The 23114-nt window shown below is 39.4% G+C and overlaps 1 protein-coding gene across 2 annotated transcripts in view; it reads left to right on the top strand.

The window, feature by feature from the left end:
- The first annotated feature begins 2953 nt into the window (after nt 1-2953).
- Nucleotides 2954-23114, top strand: part of Exph5 (exophilin 5) — a 74364-nt gene continuing 54203 nt past the window's right edge. For both annotated transcript variants that reach the window (XM_021728948.3, XM_021728947.3), the window contains exon 1: nt 2954-3278. In XM_021728948.3, the coding sequence (XP_021584623.2) occupies nt 3091-3278 (188 nt within the window). In that variant the 5' untranslated portion in view covers nt 2954-3090. The remainder of the gene's footprint in view (nt 3279-23114) is intronic.

Here is a 23114-nt window from a genome sequence, read left to right as displayed (position 1 = left end):
CACCAGACTGAATTTTTCTTTCTTAACCCCCTATCTAACAAGTTATTAATTCCAGCTCATATCCTTGGACTCCAGCCCTCTTTTCTGCTATCACCGCCACTGCTTTGTTCAGGATCTCCTCCCCCTTTCTCCAGCATCAGCATAATACAATGGTTTCTTTGCTGCTTTCTTCCCTCTACTCTTCCTTGTCTCCTACTATCAGAGTTATCTTCCCAAAGTTCCATTTTAAATGTATAGTTGTCACCCCTCAAAACCTGTATTGGTTCCTCATTGCTCACACAATGAAGTCCAGAATCTTTAGCATGGTATTCACAATAAGATTTCAGCCTTTTTCCTCCTTATGTACCATGCATGCTAGCCTACTGCCTCAAAACATTCTTTTTCATTACTGTACCCACCCCACATGGAGTCTTTTTGGAGTTTTTTTTAAAATTAATTGCTCCATTCATGAAATGTTAATATCACAGATATACTGTATATCTGTCTAGGTATTGTACGTTTATCTGTGATCTATACATAAAAAGAGTAAGATTTTGCCCCTATTGAGAATGTATGTTCTAGCCAAAACAGATCATCACTAATCCCTGAATATGTTCCTAAATTTTCTATCATCAAAATTTTTGCTCACTCTGACCATTAATTCAAAGATGATGGAATAGGAAGATTCCTAGAGTGTACATCGGTCATCCAATGTTCCCTTGCCTAGAATAGACTTGCACGTCTTCTCTCATCACCCTCTATTTTTTCCTATTGATATCTGACCCTTCATGTTGCAACCTAAATAGTCTACCCTCTTCTCTGATCTACTTAGCTAGAACTAGATTCATGTTCATGGAATCTTTTTACTATGTAGTTATATTTCTACTCATGTTTTCTTACCCACTTAATATTATTTATATTATAAACTTTCTAAAGACAATGAGCAGGGCTGGCAGCCCATGCCTGAAATCCCAGCAACTTGGGAGGCTGAGGCAAGAGGATTGCAAGTTCAAGGTCAGCCTTAGAAATTTGGTAAGGCCCTAAGCAATTTGGCATGATGCTGTCTCAAAATAAAATACAAAAAGGGGTGGGGATGTAGCTCAGTGGTAAATGGAGTATTCAATACCTTCATGTAAGAAACACCAGAATATGTTGGTTGAAACTAACCAATATATACTATCAACACTGATATATTGGGAACAGAGTAAAAACTCTTGGATTCTCATATTTAAAAGCCCCATGTGTATGCCCAATAAATGAATAAATGAACACACTAGAAAAATAGGACACTATATACAAGACACACTCTCAAACCACCATCATTAACATATAAACAATTTTTTTTAATTAGGTATATATGACAGCAAAATGCATTTTGATTCATTGTACACAACTGCAGCATCTCTTTTCATTTCTCTGGTTGTACATGATACAGCTTCCCACCATATGTGCAGTCAATCATTCATGCACCTAGGGTAATGACATCCATCTCATTCCACCATCTTTCTTGCCCCAAGATACTCCCTCCACATAAACAATTTATAAAGGAACTCTGTGTTGTATGACACTAATGTACATAATTATTATACCCACAGAAAGTTATTTAAATGGCTAATTTCCCAGACATGTTTTAAATAATGATTAAGAGTTATTTTTGATTTCAGATTCTTGTTAACTGATACAAAATCTTGGTGGGAGGGACCAGTGCTATGGATTGAGCCCAGGAGCACTCTACCACTGAGCTATATCCCCAGCCCTTTTAAAAGGTCTCACTGAGTTGCTGAGGCTGGCCTCAAACTTCCCATCCTCTGCCTCAGCCTGGGATTACAGGCATGCACCACAGTGCCGTGGTCAGATATAAAAATCTTTATTGGGTTTATTTACCATGTAAAGAGATGATACATTTGGACATACATTTTATTTTTTTAATGCTTATTCTTAAGTTTTAGGTGGACACAATATCTTTATTTTACATTTACGTGGTGCTGAGGATCGAACCCAGTGCCTCCTGCATGCTAGGCGAGTGCTCTATCACTGAGCCACAAACCCAGCCCCTGGACATACATTTTAATGTTAGGAATCATCACCACATCATAAGGTGACCAAATTCAAGCTATTGGGGCAGGAAAGTCCTTCTGACAAATTTGTTTTTATTTAGGAAGTGAAGTCAAAAGAAGAAGCATACTTTCTGAAAAGCCTTGACAATTAAAAAAAATATATATATATATATATATATACACACACACACACACACACACACACACACACACACACAAACGTCTATGGACATTTCCATCATACTTTACTATATCAGAATAATTTACTTTCTAGGAAAGCTATTCCTGAGGTTTCACAGGATTACATTTCGCTTCAGTCAGAGGAGCTTTTCACCATCTCTTTCCCCAGCCAGCGCAGTCTTCCAAAATAACATAAACGGGATTTTTGTTTGCTGAATTTCCAAAATCTGAGGATGACTTCCGTGGGGGCAATGAAGTGGCGGTAGTGGGTTACGAGAGATGACAAGTTTGGAAATATTCGTTTCCAAGGACACCCTAAATTTCAGCCCTTCTACCAGGTCTGTCCACAAATGGCTGTTAATGTTAGGTTTTCCCTTCCTGGTCTCTCAAATAGAGAAACCCTTCCACCAGTTCTAAAGCTTCTACCTGCAATTCTATTATCTATGAGCTCTTAATTATTGAAAGGGAGATTTAGTTATGGATCTCTTTCCTTCTACTCCTTCTACGAATCAAGCTCAAGTTCTTAGAGCAAAGAGCAACCACCAAAGCAAATACTCTGGGGCCAACACTTCAGCCTAGGCCTCACTTAGGCAGAATTATGTAGGCTTGTTTGCCTACCAAGTCAGAGAGCAGGTCGGGGTGGGGGGAGGAGACGAAGCCGGGCCCGCCTCCCTCGAAATGGGATTGGCTCCTTCTCTGCCTTGAGCCGTTCACTTTGCATCTTGGTTGGACGAGTCGAGAGAAACCTGTCATTAAGGTGTTGTCAAAATGATCCCTGTTTGTGTGGGCCGTTCCCTAGGTTTGTGGCTGTAGATTTTCCAAGGGGCGGACTTATTGACTATCGGACCAAGTTCGTGAAGCCAGTCTTGTGCAGATGTTGAAAAATGCCATCGTAAGAGGAGGCGCCAGGGAGCTTAAGCGTAAGCCGCACACAGTAGAGAAAATGACGAAAGTTCCTCAGGGGTTCGATTTCAGTTTTTTAAGTGAGGAAGAAGCCAGGAAGATCCTTCAGGTGCTGGAAAGAAATGAGGAACTACAAAGAGCAGAGAAGGAGAGGATCAGGTACAGAACTTCCTTCCTTTTTTCCTGGGCGTGGGTCCCGCAGCAGCCCGGGGTGCGCGGCTCCCCTAGCGCCAGGCGTGCGCGGGGTAGGTAGGAGCTCGCGTGGGGCACCTGTCCAGTTTGCGCGACGCGGATCAGCGAGCTCCGGGCTGATGCTCCGGGGGCTGCGGGTCGGGCAAAGGAAGTCTGCGCGGCGTTTCTCTCCGAAGGACTCTTGGAATGCCTGGTTGGTGCTCTGCAGACCCAGTATCCCAGACGGACTCGGACGCGAGTCTGGGATCCCGCAGGATGGTGGCGCATTCTTCCGTGTGTTCCCAGTGGGTCCCTCGCGACTGTCCTGCCCGGGCTCGGGACACGTGGGCCGTGCTCTGGCGCGCGAGGTGCGGGCGCTATGTGGGCTGCGTGGCCTCGCTGCGCTGGTACTCAGGTGTCTCTTTGGTGGTCTGGGCACCCGGCCTTTTCAGGCAGGTGAAATAATAGGGCGGGGGTGCTATTAAGAGCGGAATCCTGGCAGCTGCTTCCTCTGATGCCCGTTTGCACCAAACCCCAGGGCGGGAGCTCAAGGAACTTGCCAAAGAGAGATTTGTGAGCGTGAACGCGACTTGCACGCGCTGGGTTGGCGGCAGTGGGTGGGTCTCCTTGTGCGTGATGTTGTAAGGAGGAAGTTTCTACGGAATTTCACTGTTGACCTTATAATAAAATGTAGATGAGGGATTTGTTACTAGCAAAAGAAGTGGGTAATTACCTAGGTTGCAAATTAACCAGTTTTTTTTTTTTTTTTTCTGCTGGGGGAAGAACAGGATAAATCCTGGAATGAATTGAAAGTACTTCTCTCACCAGACTTGGATTAGACACATCCAAGGCCTTCTCTAGGTTTTTGTGGAAGGGAATTCAGGTCATCACTCTCAGGCCACACAATGTGTGGTGTCAGGTGGAATTTTAGAAAGCAGTTTTGTTTGTAATCAACCAACTGGTGATGTGAGTTCTGGATTTTCAATTCTTTCCAGATATCCTGTCCTACTTGCAAAAGTCCTTCAAAGGACACACTTCCAAAAGTCCTTCCAGGACACCCTTCAAATTGGGAATCCCTAATCATTGTAGAACGAATTGGAGTATACTGGGCCCAAATCTCTGTCATTATTCTTTTTCCCTAGACATGACTCTGGAGGAGGAGTGAAATTTGAGGTTTGAGGATATGAATTCATACTGCCATACTCTGCCTTTAGGATTATTATTTTATTTTATTGATTGATTTTGGTACTGGTGACGGAACCCAAGGGTGCTCTACCACAGAATCACATCCCCAGCCCGTTTTATTTTATTTTTTTTATTTTGAGATGTAGTCTTGCTAGATTACCTGAACTCAAAATCCTCCTGCCTCAGCCTCCTGAGTGTCTGGGATTCCAGGTGAGCAGCACCAGCTTGACTGTCATACTCTGCCTTTAGAAAAATAGGCTTCATTATTTCCCAAAACAGTATAAAAAGTGTGTCTTCCTGAGAGCAGTGTGTCCACACCCATGTACCTCTATCCACACATATGTTCATACACTGCACACAACCACACTTGGAAGTCTGAGGAACTTCAGAAAGGCAATGGAGTTTGACTTCAACACATGCATTCCTGAGGCACTAAGAAACTGTGTTTGTTTTAATATGTGTTATTGAAAGTGCTCTTGTTTCTGAAGAGGTGGAGCTTCTTCATTGATGCATTGTATATTTGCAGAAATTGAGAAAATAAGAGGAAGGAAGCTTCCTTTCAGGATGCTATCAACTCGGCTTCTATATTCTTAGAAATAGTGATGTAATTCATTTTTAATTTTCATTCGAGGGAATTTTGACCATTTATATTTGACCCAATGCTTTCCTTGTTGTGCTTTCTCTGTAGCAGCTCTAGGTGCCCACTTCAGTTGACTTTTGAGGGAACTGAATTTGCACATAGATAAAAATGGCCACTGGGCTAGGTATTGGAAGGCTGGAACACATTTTATGATTTCATGATGCTCACATCCTAAATGAGGCATTGACAGAAAAAGCCACATGCTAAGACAAAAATCAACATTGTAACTATTAAACTATTAATAGTTACCCAAACAATTTGATAGATGTCATCATTAAAATACAAAAATAATTTAAGGAAAGCAGATGATTGGGCCAAGTGCCCAAAACAATGATTTCTAGTACTTTCTTTTTCTCTGTTTAATTCTGGCTCTCCTATCAAATACCCATGTCAGGATGCCAGTCTCTGTGGGATTGTTCTGCTCACCTGCTTCAGGCTGACATGCATGGGTCTTAGTAGCAGATACTGACATGCATAAAGGGCTTGAGGTAACAAGTCAACTTGGCTGTTCTTCTCATTCTCTTGATATGTATGATCATCATATTTTCCAAATAAAAGATTAGGACACATGACTTACAATTCATGAGTGTGATTTCAGAGACAGTTCAACAGGCCTGTCTGAGAGACCCTGGGGGCCTTTTTACTCTATTGTGAAACAGCTTCAAGATCTCTTGGCTAGGACAATAAGGAAACAAATGGGGAAGTTTGGAAAGTTAGCAAGATGGGGGACATCTGATGAACTTAGTTGTACCTGTGATAGACTTGAGGTATCTATAAGACAACTAAGAAGAAACACTTCATAATTAGAATATAGGACTGGAAAGTCATGGAGGTCCAGAGATATTCAGAGATTGATACTAAAGCCATGAGAGTAGTTGAGTTCCCCTGCAGGAGACAGCAACTCCTGTCCACCCCCACAGAAATTCACCTGAATACACAGGACTTTCCCCTGGTCTCTCATCTGTGCCATATGGTTCTGGGTCCAGCTTCCTGGGAAAGTATCTGCATTAAATATGATAGTAACATAAAAAGTTGATTCAAATTTTTAAGAAAACCACCAAGATTCAAGCTGATAAATAGGCAAAAATAGAAATAAATCATTCACACTATAAGATAACCAAATGGTAAACAAAACAGATGGGGAAATGTTCACTCTCGTGGTAATAAATGAAAGTAATCTTGAGATACTATATTTCCACTATTAAAATGACAGAAAAAAAACTATTGGTGAGGGTTGTAGTAAAATTGATAGACTCTGCATGTTATTAGACACCTAAGTTCACTACAGGCTTTATAGTGAGCAATATGACAAAATTTATGAAGATATGTCTTGCCCTTAACTCAGTTGTCCAATTTTTGAATATTTCTCAGTGGGAAACAGAAGTAGAGAAGATGGATGCATCAACACTTATTAAGTGCTGCTTTTTGTGTAAAAATAGTAATTATTGTGCCACTAGTAATAGCTCACACGTATTGGGCCCATACTGTATATTGATCATTGTATTAAACATGTTATACAGATTTAATTTATCCTCCCAATAATCTTTTTAGGTACCCTCTTTATAAATTCCACTTTGCAGAGAAGGAAACAACCTGCAAAGGTTATATATCTTGTCTAAATTAAGCAATGGGTCCAGAATTCATTTCAGGTCTATCTCAAAATTATTTTATCTATCAGCATTGAGTAATGCTCATAAGCATTCCTTGGGGTAAGTATTATTAATGAGTTTTTATAGAAGGGAAACATATTTAGCAAGGTTAAGGAACTTGTCCAGGGCCACAATTCACAAATGGCAAAGCTAAAATTTGAACTGAAATCTGTATGGCTCTAAAATTTGCATTGTTTTTACTCTGTGTGTGTGTGCATGCCCAACCATGCATATAGAAGTGTATATATACATAAATGTCTATATATAAACATATACACATACATATATTGTATGTATAATATATGTTCTGTATAATCTGAAAAGCATCTTACTTTTTACAAATCATTGAAAACTACTGCTATGCATTTTTCCCACACACCTTTATCATTGGGCCTCATGAATTGAACTCTGAAACAGAAAGTACCAAAAAATTATCACCTCATCAGCTCACAAAATAGATACAAGTAAATTAAGACTGGTTACTTTTCCCATTGCAGAAAACTTGTAAAGTATCAGTTGGTACAGTGCTTGGTATAATAATCAAGTTGAAAAACAGCATGTCTAGATTTAGACTGTCTTTCCTCAAAGGTAAGATTACAGTCCAGGATGGTTTTCCAGAATTTATTTGTTTCTGATTGATTTACACTAGCATCCTTGAGCTGTGGAACAGTTCTGAAGGGGACTGTATTTACCCATGTTGTAAAGTGGTTAGTAGCTAATGAAAAAGTATCCTGCAGAGATTAAACACTAGATATGTATGTTTCCTGTCTCTTCTAGGCTTCTCTCTCAGCCAGTGAAATGTGCCTCTAAGAAAGTTTCAAGAGACATTGGACACCAATTTATTGGGTGTCTTCTATTTGCCATACACTGTGTTAGCCCTGAGAATACAGCAGAGAATAGAGCCAGATTCTGCCCTAACTGACTATGAAAGTTTTTCATTGGTAATAGGACCTGTGAGATGAAGTGTCCCTATACATATAACTTACCATTAATCAGCACTATGTGGCCAGGAAAAGTAACCATGAGGACAATGCCTAGAAGTCATAGGTGTGCCTGAAAGACTTGAGTATTCTGAAACAAGGTATCTAATTAATATCATGTATGTTTCCAACAACATCCAATTAATTAATTCATTTAAACTGAGTGGAGAGTTTTCTTGCATATATATTCTCTTGCCTAGTTACTCCTGTGGATTGTTCTCTGTGGGCCATACACATAGAACTCCTATAATAAGATACCAGGCTAGGCACAGTGGTGCATGCCTGTAATCCCAGCAGCTCCAGAGGATGAGACAGGAGGATTGCAAGTTCAAAGCCAGCCTCAGAACTCAGTGAGACCCTGTTTGTAAATAAAATACAAAATAGGGCTGGGGATGTGGCTCAGTGGTTGAGTGCCCCTGAATTCAATTCGAAGTATCCCTCTCCCAAGAAAGATAGTCCATACCTCAAGGTTGGGGAGTAGAGTCCTTTTTAGACTTTATTACTCCATTAACTATTAAAGTCTTTTATGTCTGTTTATCCTCATCTTAAGCCATCTAAAATAGGAATTTTTATATTCTTTTTCAAAAGCTGACAGTAACAATATTAAAGGCTAACATTTGTTGAGCTCTTACTCTATGCTAAGTTCTTTGTGTGCATTATCTAATTTAATTCTCACAACAACTGAATGAATTAAGGGGTAGTCTAATCTCCATTCTACAGAGGATGCAAAGACAGTTCAGTATCTTGTTTGAAATAACACCAGGATCTAGGAAGTGTCTGATTTGGGAACACATCTGGATGTGTCCACTGTGTAGGACTGCCTCCTATCGTACAAAAAAGTTGAAGTGATTTTCCTTGCAATGCCCAACTAGCTTATAACAAAACCATAACTGGAATATTTTCACTTTAAAACTCTTGCTGTTCCCACTGACCATGAAAATAGAGAACACACAATTCTAGGCACTCATATGCCCAACCTAAAGTCAGAAATGTTATTACTAAGAATGGCACAATATAGATATTAAGGGACAATTTATAGTGTCTGCCTATACAGGGAAAATTTACTTTTTAAAAAGCATATATGCATTGTTTAAGGATATACTCCAAACTGTCAAAATGGTTATCACCTGGGAATATTTCATGACACTCAAACACTTTTATTTCTTACAGTTATCATGTGTTATTTTAAAAAATAATGATAACTTGTATTTTTTGAAATTAACTTTATTTGCAGAAAACATAACCATTTATATTGAAAATCAGATTGAATCTTTTTTGTTGTTGTTGTTATTGTATTTTTATACCTTTATTTAATTAATTTATTTTTATGTGGTGCTGAGAATCAAAGAACCCAGTGCCTCACACGTGCTAGATAAGTGTTCTACCACTGAACTACAACCACAGCCCTACTTGTTTCTTTTTATAATAAGAAAATGCAGAATGTTTGGTTATTTTTTGCCTCCATAAATGTCCCTTTAAATAATTTATTTTAAAATGTTTAAATGTTTTTTTTGCCCGTGTCCTTTTGTTTATAATGTTAATGTGTAGATGAGTAAATTGCTTGATTTCTTGTAGTCAAGGACTATCTCAGGAGGAGAGCCTCACACACTTAGTAGGTTCTCAGGACCTAGTGAGAGGGCACTGACTTATTGCTGTGCAGGGAATGCAAAGTAAGGGAAAGAAAGATCTGGGGAAACCTTGCAAAGGACAAAGAAGGTCATCCTGAGGTTAGAAAATATTTTCCTTCTTCATCAGCACATATGGTCTTAAAACAGAGAACCATGTGAAGGTCAAAGGAAGGTCAGGTTAGAAAGAAATGTTCTCCTTCCCTATTAGCGGTCATGGTCTTAAAACCAAGCAGGAGGCCAAGAGCCTCACTAAAGTACTTGCACACATGTGGGTGAATTGTCTTCTCCGTCTTTATGCAGGTCTGTTCTGCAGATAGTTATTTCACAGGCTGTGAAGTTCAAGAGCATAGGCTCACCTCTCTCTCCCTCTCAGGAGTGTTTCCTTATTGACATTGTGAATGGCCCTATTAAAAGGCTGTACTTGAAACATTAATTTGGCACACCATAGTAGCCAACTTCCTCATACCACTGTGTGTTAACTTTCTAATGATAAAAAAAGAAATGGAGGGCTACAGTGACCAAAGCCCCCATCTCCAACAACACATTGTGAGGTTTTATATTGCTATCAAGTTTGCCTTGGTTTCAGCTTTTAAAAACAAAGCATTTAACAGCAGTTGAAGGTAGAAGAGATGTAGGGGAGATAGTAAAGGGGAGTGAGTAACCTACTCTGGCAAACACTCTTTTGTTCTGAATCACTATGGTTTGATTTTTTAAAGACATTATTATAGGTTCAAACATTGAGTATATGACCTTTTGAGACTGACCTCTTTAACTCAGTAAAATACCTTTGGGATTCACACCAGTTGTTATATGTATCAATAATCCATTCCTTTGTATAGCTTATCATTCCATTGTATGGATGGAAGAACATTTGTATTGTTTCCTGTTTTGGATATTGAATAGGGCTGCCACAGACATCCGTGTACAGATGTTTTTGTTTGTTTATTTGTCTTAGTTTTGCTCTTTGCAGTGTTTTTTGTTTTGTTTTGTTTTTCAGTGCTGGGGATCAAACCCAGAGCCTCATAAATGATAGGCAAGCAGTGTAACACTGACCTACATCCCAGGCCTGTGTACAGGTTCCTGTGCAAACATAAGTTTTTATTAGAGTGGAATTGTCAGATTTTTTTTTTTTTACCCCAATACTGGAGATTGAACCCAGTGCCTTGCATGTAGTAGGCAAGTGCTCTGCCACTGAGCTACATCCCCATTCCCTTTTAAATTTGTTTTGTTTTGTTTTAAGACAGAGTCTTGCTAAGTTGCCCGATCTGGTCTCAAACCTGTGATCCTTCTATCTCAGCTTCCCAAGTAGTTGGGGTTACAGGTGTGTATCACCATGTTTGGCCATATTCTTGAATTTATAAGAAACTGCCAAAATGTTTTTTCCAATGGTTGTAACATTTTGCATTTCTACCAGCAGTATACAAGAGTTCCAATTTCGTCTTAGTTGTTTATGCTACTAATAATAAAATGCCTCAGAATGGATGATTTATAGATAAGAGAAATTTATTGCTCACAGTTCTGGAGACTGGGAAGTCCAACATCAAGGTACTAGCATATTTGGTGTTGAGTAAGGGACCATTCCTCACAGATGTGTCTTTTTTTTTCTTTTTTTAAAGAGAGTGTGTGTGTGTGTGTGTGTGTGTGTGTGTGAGAGAGAGAGAGAGAGAGAGAGAGAGAGAGAGAGAGAGAGAGAGAGAGAGAGAGAGAGGGAGAGAGAGAATTTTTTAATATTTATTTTTTAGTTTTCGGCGGACACAACATCTTGGTTTGTACGTGGTGCTGAGGATCGAACCTGGGCAGCACGCATGCCAGGCGAGCGCGCTACCGCTTGAGCCACATCCCCAGCCCACACAGATGTGTCCTGTGTCTTCACATGATAGAGGGGATCTCAAGCCTCTTTTACAAGGAAATTAATCCCATTCACGAGGGTAGGTCCCTCTTTCCCTAATCAATTTCCTAAGGCCAGACTCTTGATACTGTCACCTTAAGGGTTAAGTTTCAGCATATGAATTTGAAGAGGACATATATAGTGATTCTTCAATCCTGGCAGTGTTTGTTATTGTCAATATTTTTATTTTATACATTCTAATAAGTCTGTAGTGTTATCAAGTTTTAATTTGCATTTCCCTGGTGACTAATGATGGTAAATGTATTTTCATGTGCTTATTTGCTTTCATAATTTTTTTTTGTTGAAGTGTCTATTCAAATTGTTTACATATTTTTTGAGCTTGGTTATTTTCTTACTGTTGAATTTCAAGAGTTCTTTATATATTCTGCTCTAATTCCTTTGTGGAATGTTCAAACATTTTCTTGTCTTGCAGTATTGTTGCAGAACAAAAGATTTTCATTTTGATGAAATACAATAAATAAATTTTTCCTGTTATGAATCATGCTTAAGCCCAGATTACAAAGATTTTCTCCTATGATTTAAAAAATATATATAGTTTAATGTAATAATTTTTATGTAAAGTTTGAGGTTGACTGAGATTTGTTTTATTTTTGCCTATGGATGCACAATTATCCCAACACCATTTGCTGAAAAGACTGCTTTCACTGAATTGTCTTTGTATCTTTATAAAATTTTTAAATTTAATTTTATGATTGTTCCTTGCTAGTACCTAGAAGCACAGTGGATTCATGTATTGTTCTTGTGTATCCTACCACTTAACTGAACTTATCAATTCTAGGATGTCCTCTTATTTCTTCCTTTTTTCTTTTCTTTCTTTTTTTTATTTTTGTAGAGTTTTTGAATGATTTTCTATGTAGCCAATCATGTCATCTGCATGATTATTTCTGCCTTTCTAATAGGTATGTCTTTTAAAATTTCTTTTCCTTGCCTAATTCTGGCTAGGATTAATCCTTGTTCCTGAGTCTTTCATTATTAAGTTTGATATTAGCAATAAGTTTTTTGTAGCTGCTTTGTATCAGATTCTGTTTCTTGTTTCTGAGAGTTATTATCAAATACTTTTTCTGCATCAATTAACATGGTCATGTGGCTTTTCTCCTTTAGATAGTTGATACAGTGGTTTATGGTAAACAATTTTAAAATAGCAAACCAGCCTTACTGTTATGAATTGTACTGTATTATCTCAAATATGTATATATGGCTATATGTGTATATATGTAAATATATATATACTTACACATATATATTTATATTTTACACACATATATATTTATATACATATATACTTATACACACACACACACACACACACACACACACACACACACACATAGGCATGCTGGGGTCCTAGGTTCCAGTACTTCAGAATGTGACCTTATTTGAGGAAAAGGTGTTTACAATGGTAGTTAAGTTAAAATTAGATTGTTAGGCCAGGCAACTTGGGAGGCTAACGCAGCAACTTGGGAGGCTAACGCAGGAGGAATGCAAGTTCAAAGCCAGACTAAGCAACTTAGCAAGGCCCTAAACAACTTGAGAAACCTGTCTCAAAATAAAAAATAAAAATATCTGAGAATATGGTTTAGTGGTTAAATGTGCCTGGGTTTGGTCCCTGGTATCAAAAAAAAAAAAAAAGAAAGAAAGAAAGAAAAAGAAAAAAGAAAAGAAAAAACATGAGATTTTTAGGGTGGGCTCTATTCTAATATAACCCATGTTCTTATACTAAGGACATCAGAAACAGAGACAGACAGGCACAATGGAGAATGTCATGTGTTACACTACAATCACCCTAGGAACTTCCAGGAGCTAGAGAAAAGCCCTGAAGAGATCTTCCCTAGCATCTTCAGAGGGAGCAGAGCCCTCCAACCCACAGTTTCATCTCTAGGCTCCAGAATTTGGGACCACAGATTTCTGTTCACTCATTTTCTTTGCTTTATTATGGCACTTTACATAGAACTTTATTACTACAGCTCTAGCAAACAAATACACTTACATTCTCAGCATAAATCCCACTCAGCCATGGTGTACTGTAATAACTTTTTACTCAATTTGCTAATATTTTGTTTAGGATTTTTGCATCTGGGTTCATGAGAAATGCTATACATACGTACTGGGGATTTAATCCAGGATGCTTTGCCACAGAGCTATATCTCCACCCCTTGTTATTTTGAGACAGGGCCTCCCTAAGTTGCTGAGGATGATTTGGAACTTGGAATCCTCCTGCCTCAGCCTCCTGAGTTGTGGAGATTACAGGTGTGCACCACCACACCCAGCTAATTTATTTTGTTCATAATACATTTGTCTGGTTTTGGTGTCAGGTTAATTCTAACCTAGTTAAGTGAATTAGAAAGTGTACTCTGGTCTTTTATGAGGAAAACTGTGTATTTTTCTTCCTCAGACATTTGGTAAAATTCACACAGAAACAATTTAGAACTGGAAGTTTCCTTTTTGAAAGGTTCTCAATGATACATTCAACTTATTTGATACACATAGGGCTAGTCAGGCTATTCCATCCTAGGATGAGTTTGATAGTTTTTGGTTTCTGAGAAATGCATCTGTCTTATCTAAGTTGTTAAATATATGTTGTTATAATGAGTTTCTGCTACATTGTATATAGTTGAGTCATTTTTTAGTCATTCCGACAATTTCTTCTTTATCTTAGTGTTTATTTAGATCATTTACATTTAATTAAATTATTAGTACATTTGGTTCAAGTCTACCATTTTATTTGGTTTTTTATTTGTTCCCTTTTTCATTCTGCTGTTCTTCCTCTCCTGCCTTGTTTTCAGTTACTTTAATCATTTTAAAGTGTTCTTTTAAAATTTATTTATTGTAATTTTTATAATATATCTTTGTGCGATATTTTGGTGGTTGCTCTAGGGATATATTACATAACTTTTCACAAAATCACTGTTTAATGTTTTCTAGTAAAATTTAGGAACTTAACACTACATATGTGTTTTCACTTCCTAATTTATGTTGTAATTATTTTATATATTAGAACTAGATACATTGGAAATCCAAGAAATGATATTACAATTTTTGCTTTTAACCTTCAAATAAAGAACTCAAAAGCAAGACAGACTATTATATAATTCTCTATCTATGGGTTTCTCATCTGGGGAGTCAACCAACCTAGTCAATATATATATATTTGGATCAGAAACACACTCACACACACACACACACACACACACACACACACACACATATATATATATAAATTAAATAATAAATAAAATAAATTTAATTAAATATAAATATTTAATATTTTTGAAGTGGTAGGGATTGAACCCAGGGCTTCGTACTTAGTAAGTGCTCTAACACTGAGCTACATACACTCCCAACTCATATAACAAAAATGTTTGAGAAAAAGCTTGTATTTGCACTGAACATGTACAAACTTTTTTCTTGTCACTATTCCCTAAGTAATATGTTGTAACAACCATTTACTTAGCATTTACATTGTGTTATTAAGTATTATAAATAATCTAGAGATGATTTAAAGTAAATGGGAGAATATGTAGGCTATATGCAATTACTATACCATTTTATTTTATTTGTTTATTTTTATGTGGTGCTGAGGATGGAACCCACTGCCTTACAGGTGCTAGGCAAGCGCTCAACCACTGAGCTACAGCCCCCGCCCTACTATGCCATTTTATATAAAGACTTGTGCTACTAACGGATTTTAGTATTCGCAGGAGTCCAGGAACCAATCCCCCACCATCCCAAGGGACACTGTATTTAGGTTTAATATTTATATGGCTCCTTCTTCATTGCAGATGTTCTAAGTTTCCTTCTGATAAAACTTCCCTTCCACTTGAAGAACTTCCTTTAGCAGTTCCTTTACAGCAGTCCTCCAGCGGGAGGACAGAAAGAAAAAAGCAAAGGATGTTAGCCACATCCTCTTGGGACCAGACACAGCTCCCCTCATCAGAAGGCCCGCCTCCCTTCCCTCAGAGTTTCCAAGGCAGGAGCCCCGGCTGCCAGTGCCTGCTGTCAGGAGACCCCTTTCTTGCTCCCCAAGCCTGAATGAGGAACTTGCTGTGCTCCATTCACACCAATGCCCTCTTCTGCCCTCAGTCCAGAACAGGATACAATAGAAGAGGAAAAACAAAAATGGGAAATTCTCAGTGGCCCAGGGGTAGTTTGTATTCTTTTGAAATTTGCATATTGCTATCTACTTCAAGCCCTTTTTTTTTTCAAGTTTTTGCTAGTACCCATGTTTTATTTTTTTTTATTAGTTGTTCAAAACATTACAAAGCTCTTGACATATCATATTTCATACATTTGATTCAAGCGGATTATGAACTCCCATTTTTACCCCGTATACCTATTGCAGATTCACATCGGTTACACATCCACTTTTTTACATACTGCCATCCTAGTGTATGTTGTATTCTGCTGCCTTTCCTATCTTCTACTGCTTACTGCATTCTGTTCAAGTCTATGGCTCCATTTGCTAGGAAACACCGGGTGGAAAGAACTTACAACACCTCACCTGGAACCGGAACTCTCTCCGCATTTAAGTTTAAAAAAAATTTTTTTTATTGAGATGAAATTCTTATAACATAAAATTATCCACTTTAAAGTGAGCAACTCACTGGCATTTAGTACATTTACAATGTTGTGCAATCACCTCTATCCGATACCAGACCATTTTCATTACCCCAAAATACAACCCAGTGAATAGTTACTACCCTTTGCCACCTTCCCCCAACTGCTGGCAATCACTAATCTGCTTTCTGACTCTATGGATTTACCTGTTGTGAATGTTTTATATAAATTGTATCTGGTTTCTATTAGCATTCTGTAAGGTTTCTCCATCTTATAGCATAGATCAGTACTTTGCACATCCTTAACCTTTTAAAAAAATATTTTTTGGGGGTTGTAGATGGATACAATACCTTTATTTATTTATTTATTTATTTATTTATTTTTATGTGGTGTTGAGGATTGAACCCAATGCCTCACACATGTGAGACAAGCGCTTTACCACTGAGCTACAACTCCAGCCCTTCCCTAGCCCTTTTTAAAAATTCATTTTTAATTTTATTTTGAGACAGAGCCTCACTAAGTTGCCTAGACTGGCCTCAAACTTCCATTCCTCTTGCCTCAGTTTCCAAGTCACTGGGATTATAGGCATATGCCACCATGCCCAGAAATATCTTTGCTAATTTTGTAGGAAACTTTTCTTGTGCTTGATTTAAACTCTAATGTTGTGGTTGTAGTTAACTTTTAAACATTTTTCATATTTGTATAAGGCATTCATATTTCTTGACTTATTATTTTTCATATATTTGCCTATTTATATATCCAGGTCTGCATCCAGAATGCTTCTAGTCACAATTAACAGAACATCTAACTATAGTTTTGACAAGTTGGGGGTGAATTTTTTTCTGACATCGTAAGACATCTGGAATTAGGCAGCTGTTGAACTGGTTTAGTGGTTTGAGGATGTCGGGATGGTGTCTTTGCAAACTAAGATGGTTGCAGCTGCTCAGGATGTCACATGCATCTTCAAGGAAGGAGGATAAGGTGAACCAACTGCATATTCTGGGAATAGACCCCGAAGTGGAAATGTTCATTTTAACATGGAAGTAAAAGCTTTTCCAGGTCATCTCCCAGCAGATTTTCCCTTTTATGTCTCATTGACCAATACTGGATCTTATGGCCACCATTAGCTACAAGGAAATTGAGAAATCAAGGAATGAGAATGAAGTGCTGGATTAGGCTTAGCCCAATCATGATCCATTCCCTGTACCAAACAGTTTGTTGCTCATGCACAAGGAAATGGAAAGTAGGGGAACTGGGAGCGCATTCTAGAAAGCAACCAACATTGTCTAAGCCTTGGACTCTGTGTGTGTGTGTGTGTGTGTGTTCTCTCTTATTGATTTATATATTTCTCTATATACTAAGGGAAGATATTTATCTTATAAATTTATTTCCCAGTTTCTGGCTTATACTTGATGTCTATCTGAATATAGGAGTTTTCCTTCATTTTTCTGTAGTAAAATATACAATTTTTAAAATATTTTTCCTTTTAAGATCGTAGGTTCTCCCTACCTGCAGCCTAGATCAACATTCGGTTCTATACCAGTGGTATGTCCCTGTATTCCCAGCTACTCAGGAGACTGAGGAAGGAGGATTACTTGATCCCAGGAGTTTGAGGCCAGGCTGGGCAACATGATAAGATCTATGTCTCCAAAAATAAAATAAGAAAAAAAAATTCTCGTTTTTAAAGTCTTTTTAAAAATTTAACTTTTTAATCCATTTCATGTATGTTTTGTCTTTAAAGTAGGATAATTATATAAATTGATTTTTCCCAAACAGCTAGCAAATTGTCCTGGTACCATTGATTTCTGTTGGCTTCTAGGACCCATGATGTATAATAGGTCCCCATTTTTCTGTAGTTTTGCTTTATGGGGTTTCACTTACCTATGATCAACCACAGTCTGAAACTGTTCAGTGGAAAACTCCAGAAATAAACAATTCATAAGTTTGAAATTGTGCTCTGTTCTGAGCTCCATGATGAAGTCTCCCACTGTCCATCTCCCCTGGGATGTGGCCCATCCCCTGCACCTCCCTCCACTAGTCTCAGTAGCCGGCTCAGCCTTCAGATGGGCTATGTGGACCACAGTGCTTGTGTTCAGGGAACCCTTACACAGTGGTTCCACGCTGCATCACCTCACTTTAATTTATGTCACATAGGCATTGTATCACATTATCACCAGAAGAAGGGTGAGGAGAGGACAAGGTGTGTTTTGGGAAAGTGAGCGCATTCGCATAACTTTTATAACACTATATTGTCATAATTGTTTTATTTCATTCTTAGCTGTTGTTAATCTCTTGCTGTGCCTAATTTGTAAGTTAAGCTTTATGATAGGTGTGTATGTATAGGAAAAAAATAGCGTGGATAGGGTTCAGTACTGTCTGTGGTTCAGTACTGTCAGTGTCCTCCATGGACTCCGACACTGATGTATTCCTTTTAGGGAAAAGACTATGGAACAAACAAGGATTAACAACAACAAAGGATCAATGAGGCAAAAAGCTTACGGCATCCGCTTTTTTTCTTATTTATTTGTTTGCTTTACTGGGGGTTGAACCCAAGGGCACTCTACACTGGACCTATCCCCAGCTCTATTTATTTCTTAATTTGAGATGGTGTTTCTCTAAGTTGCTGAGGCTGGCAACTCCTGGACTCAAGTGGGCCTCCTGCCTCAACCTCTCGAATAGCTGGGATCACTGGTGTGTGCCATTATGCTTCACCACAGCATCAGCTTTCATGGAATCAGGAGACTGCAGGGAAGAGGCATTAGTAAAAAGAAGTGTGATTGCCATCTCTGTATTAGTGCACATAGGTAATGGATTATGTTTCATTTTCCTTCCTCTTCTCCTTTCCTGTGCCAGGTGGCAAACCCAACTAGGGGTAGACCATTCATGAAGTCTGCATCAAGTGACCTGATTGTCTTTTAGAGTTGGTTCTTTGGCTAAGTAAAGCAATGCTCTGGCAGAGTGGTGTGATATGATATATAAAAAAGTAGATTCTCTCCCTCCTCGAAGGAGGTCATGGAAGCTCCAATCCAGCTCCCCTCCCTACTCCCTTCCTTCGAACTGTTGACTATAAAATAAATTCTGATGATTACCTTCAACTTCAGAAGGGTCCTGACCCACACCCACAAGGAAAAAATGCAAAAGAATCTAAACAGACAGGCCTTGCTGTGTTTTCCCACCCAGCCCACTAACATTAGATCATACTCGTTTTGTCCAATCACATATCAGCACGTCTGCCCATGCTCTGATTAAAAAAAAAAAAAAAAAAAAAATGGCTCAGAAAGCCTTGGCTCTCTGAACAAATGGAAGCTCCTGGAGGGTGGTGCACCTGGAGAAGGCATAAAAGTGCTGTGCCCTTTCCCACTTGCCTCGACTTGTGCCTCTCTTCATCTGCATCCTTTGTCCTTTATAATAAACCAGTAAACGTAAGTAAATATTTCTCAGAGTTCTGTGAGCCACCGAAGTCAATAATCAAACCTGAGGAGGGGTTGTGGGAACCCTGGCTTATAGCCAGCTGGTCAGGAGCACAGGTAAAAAAAAAAAAAATAACCTGGTGCTTACAACTGGCATCTAAAAGCTGGGGCCGGTAGTATTGGGGACTGAACACTCAGTCTGTGGATGGGAAACTCTCTCCAGGTAGATAGGGCAGAACTGAAACAAAGTAGAAAACATGGGCTAGTGTCCACTGCAGAACTGCCTTCCTGCTCACTGGTGGGGGGAGGTGCCCACACAATTCTGATCATAGAAATGTTCAGTGTGGATTGCTGTAATATAAGAGCAGAGTAAAAGCATTTTGTCTTTCCAACACAGATAGTATAAGTTCCTAAGGTATAACAAAATTAATTTACATATATTATATATATATATATGCACATATGCATACACACACATATATATTTAGTTGTAGATGGAACACAATATTTTTATTTTATTTATTTATTTTTATGTGGTGCTGAGGATCAAACCCAGTGCCTCACGCGTGCTAAGCAAGTGCACTACCACTGAGCCACAACCTCAGCCCCAAAATTAATTTACTTTTTAAAACTACTAAAACAGGGCTGAGGATGTGGCTCAAGCGGTAGCGCGCTCGCCTGGCATGCGTGCGGCCCGGGTTCAATCCTCAGCACCACATACCAACAAAGATGTTGTGTCCGCCAAGAACTAAAAAATAAATATTAAAAAATTCTCTCTCTCTCTCTCTCTCTCTCCTCTCTCTCACTCTCTCTTTAAAAATAAAATAAAATAAAACCACTAAAACATAAGGTAAGCCATTATTAGGATGACTAGACTAGCAAGCAAACATTGGAAACTACACATGTTGTAAGTTTAATGCTTCCCGCTCACAGGGAAGCTGGGAAAGCTCTCCAGGAGCTCATTCTCTGCTACCAGCCCAGGTCCTACCAACCAGGAAAACAAACGGCTCTGTGCTGAAAACAGAATGTAGGGGGGTGAATTGGCTACAAGGTGACAAAAAGGAGCAGAGAAAACAATCAGGGCACACTGAGGCAAACAAGAGATTGGGGAAAGGCAGGAGGCAGAGGTAAGGAAGTCTTGATTTGTTGCTGACCAGTTTCAAACTATGGAGTCTAACAATCAGCTTGCCAAATTCCTGAATATTTAAATATCTGGGTCCTCCTAAGCCAGTATAAGCCAGCTCTAGCACAACTCTCCTTGGAGGGACCAAGGGAGCAGGTGGTGTTATATAAGCCCTTGGGCTACTGTCCCCCAAGAGAAACCAGAAGCATGGCAGGTATGACTAGAGATTTGGAGATGTAGGAGAGAGAGTCATTTCCAGAAGTTCTGCAAGAGCTTTAGGGAGGAGAAAAAAAATACCCACCTTCCTCTTCTTGTTCTCTAATCTCCTGCCAGTTCTGGCGGAACCCAGTTGAAAGTAGATGGACAGGTTGTGAGAACCTGGGAAATGCAGCTTACAGGGGTCATCTTCTGGCAGCACAGAGCAAAGTAGGGGAAGAACGGTCACTTGTCCTCCTCTTTCCTCTTCCATCTCTTGTTCTCTTAGGTCAACCTTTATATTTATTTATTTACTTAGGTATCAGGGTGTTAAAGGGTGCTTAACCCAAGGGTGCTTAATAACTGAGCCAATTCCCCAGCCACCCCCGCACACACACACTTTTATTTTTTATTTTGAGACAGGGTCTCGAGAAGTTGCTGAGGCCAGCTTTGAACTGGCAATCCTCCTGCCTCAGCCTCCCAAGCCACTGGGATTACAGGCATGCACCACCTTGTCCAGCTTCTTCTATCATCCTTTAGACTCTGCATTTTCTCACTGCCCATTTATGTATTGCTTCTTTGCCTGAAAATTCTCAGGAATTTCTCTTTCTGTTGTCCTATATTAGTGCTCTGACCCCTTTTGCTCCTTTACACTTTCTTTCTCTTGCTTCTGCACTTTGGGAGTTGCCCTATTCTCCCTTGTGTCTCTCTGTTGCTGCATCTCTCTGCCTTGCAACTTTCTCAGTTTTCTTACCAGAAAGGGATGTGATCAGGCTTTCTCATGCATGTGGGAGTCAAGGTCTTTGAGTGTTGAGGGGGCCTTGTGGAAAGGTTATGCCTATACTTAAACTGGAATATGAAGAATTTGGGGAACCAAGACACCTCTAAGGACCAGCTACTCACTTGCTCATCTCTCCCAGCCCACACTGTCCTCCTCCCAGCATGCCTTTGATTCCTTTACATGCTACATTCTTTACCTGGTCCAGATCCTGATGGTGATGGCCATCCTGATGCATCTCTGGCCAGCCTGGGGATGGGCTGCCCTAGAACCAAATATCCAGTCTGTAACATCTCCTGGAGAAAGCTTAGTGCTTTCTGTGCAGGGACTACAGTCTGTTCAGTTTCACTACAGCGATGTAATGCTAGTGTGGCATATTGCCAAGATACCTCTACCAGTGGGAGTTGTGCAGTTGCTTTCTCTGTACTTGCTTTGCTTCTCCTCTCTGCGTACCCACCTGTGCACAAAAGCTAATGCACATCTGAAGCATCTACCCAGCATCTCTGATGAAAGATCTCAGGCCACAGGCTGTGCTTAGACAGGTATTCCCAACCTTGACTGAAATTACAACCATCTGGGGAACTCTCAAAACAGCCAGTGCCAAGCTGGTGTAGTGGTACACGCCTGTAATTCCAGCAATTGAAGAGATTGACGCATGAGGATCCCCAAGTTTGGGGTCAGCCTGGATAACTTAGTGAGACCCTCAGCAACTTAACAAGACCAAAATTAGAAGTTAAAAAAAGCATTGGGGATGTAGCTCAGTGGTAAACACCCCCGGAGTTCAATCCCTAGTACCAAAAAGTATTTATTTAAATAAAATTACCAATGCCAGTCTCCCCACTCCAGGATACCCCAAGCCATTTTAGCTTAATTGCTCTGTGACCAGAGTGGTATGGTATTGATTTTTAAAGCTCCACAGATGATGTCATGTGCACTAAGGATCCCACCCTGGCTGCCTGGGCACTTGGGTTGTGGACCCCACTTGTTCCATTTTTTTCTATGATCCACTCCTTTGCATGAATTGAGGCACAGCTGATCTTTCAAGAAAGCTTGTGATTTGGGAGGGAAAAACCTTGGGTCCTAGCAAAGCACAATCAAGAAGATTATGTTTGACAAATGTAATGAACCTTGTTTCCAGTACTTTCCCATTTTAAAACTACTTGGCAGGATCAAAGAACCTCCTGTCCCTGGAGCTGTTTAGTCTGGCAACTGGAAGAATCACTTTTTACTTTTGTTGTTTTTGTTTTATTTTTCTGCCCACTGAGTGTGGGTTACTATCAACACAAATGCTGGAATGGCCACAAGCTGATTAGAACCTGGTCATATGAACTGTCTTCCTTGATCCCACTATAGTCAGAATTTCTTCACATTGGCTGTTGAGTGGGTTGTTCAATGCATATTTTTAAAATTGCTATCATGTTCATTCTCTTCTTTTCTCCGAGATGCCATTAAGGCATATAAAAATAACTTTGGGGATTGTGCATGTCTGAGAGTAGTTCTAACGTGCTGACCGAGATATAGCATTTGCCCTTGAGCTTGTCCTTTGAAGCTCCCTTTGGGATCACCAGAGGCTGAGTAGGAGCTCTGCTTGCTGAAAGTTGTCCTGTAATACTGGTTATAGGTAGTTTATTCCTCAATGTAGAAAAAAACTAGTAGAGAGGATTCTGGCAATGGCTTCTCCGTCTCACAGGAAACTATGTAAGGAAATGCAGGGCCTCCCCTCCATTCTCTGGTCCGCTTCCAGGTACCTCTTCCTCCTTAATGACATCAGTT

This window comes from Ictidomys tridecemlineatus, chromosome 4, assembly GCF_052094955.1.
Source record: "Ictidomys tridecemlineatus isolate mIctTri1 chromosome 4, mIctTri1.hap1, whole genome shotgun sequence".
NCBI lineage: Eukaryota > Metazoa > Chordata > Mammalia > Rodentia > Sciuridae > Ictidomys > Ictidomys tridecemlineatus.
This window is presented reverse-complemented; position numbering and strand designations above follow the sequence as displayed.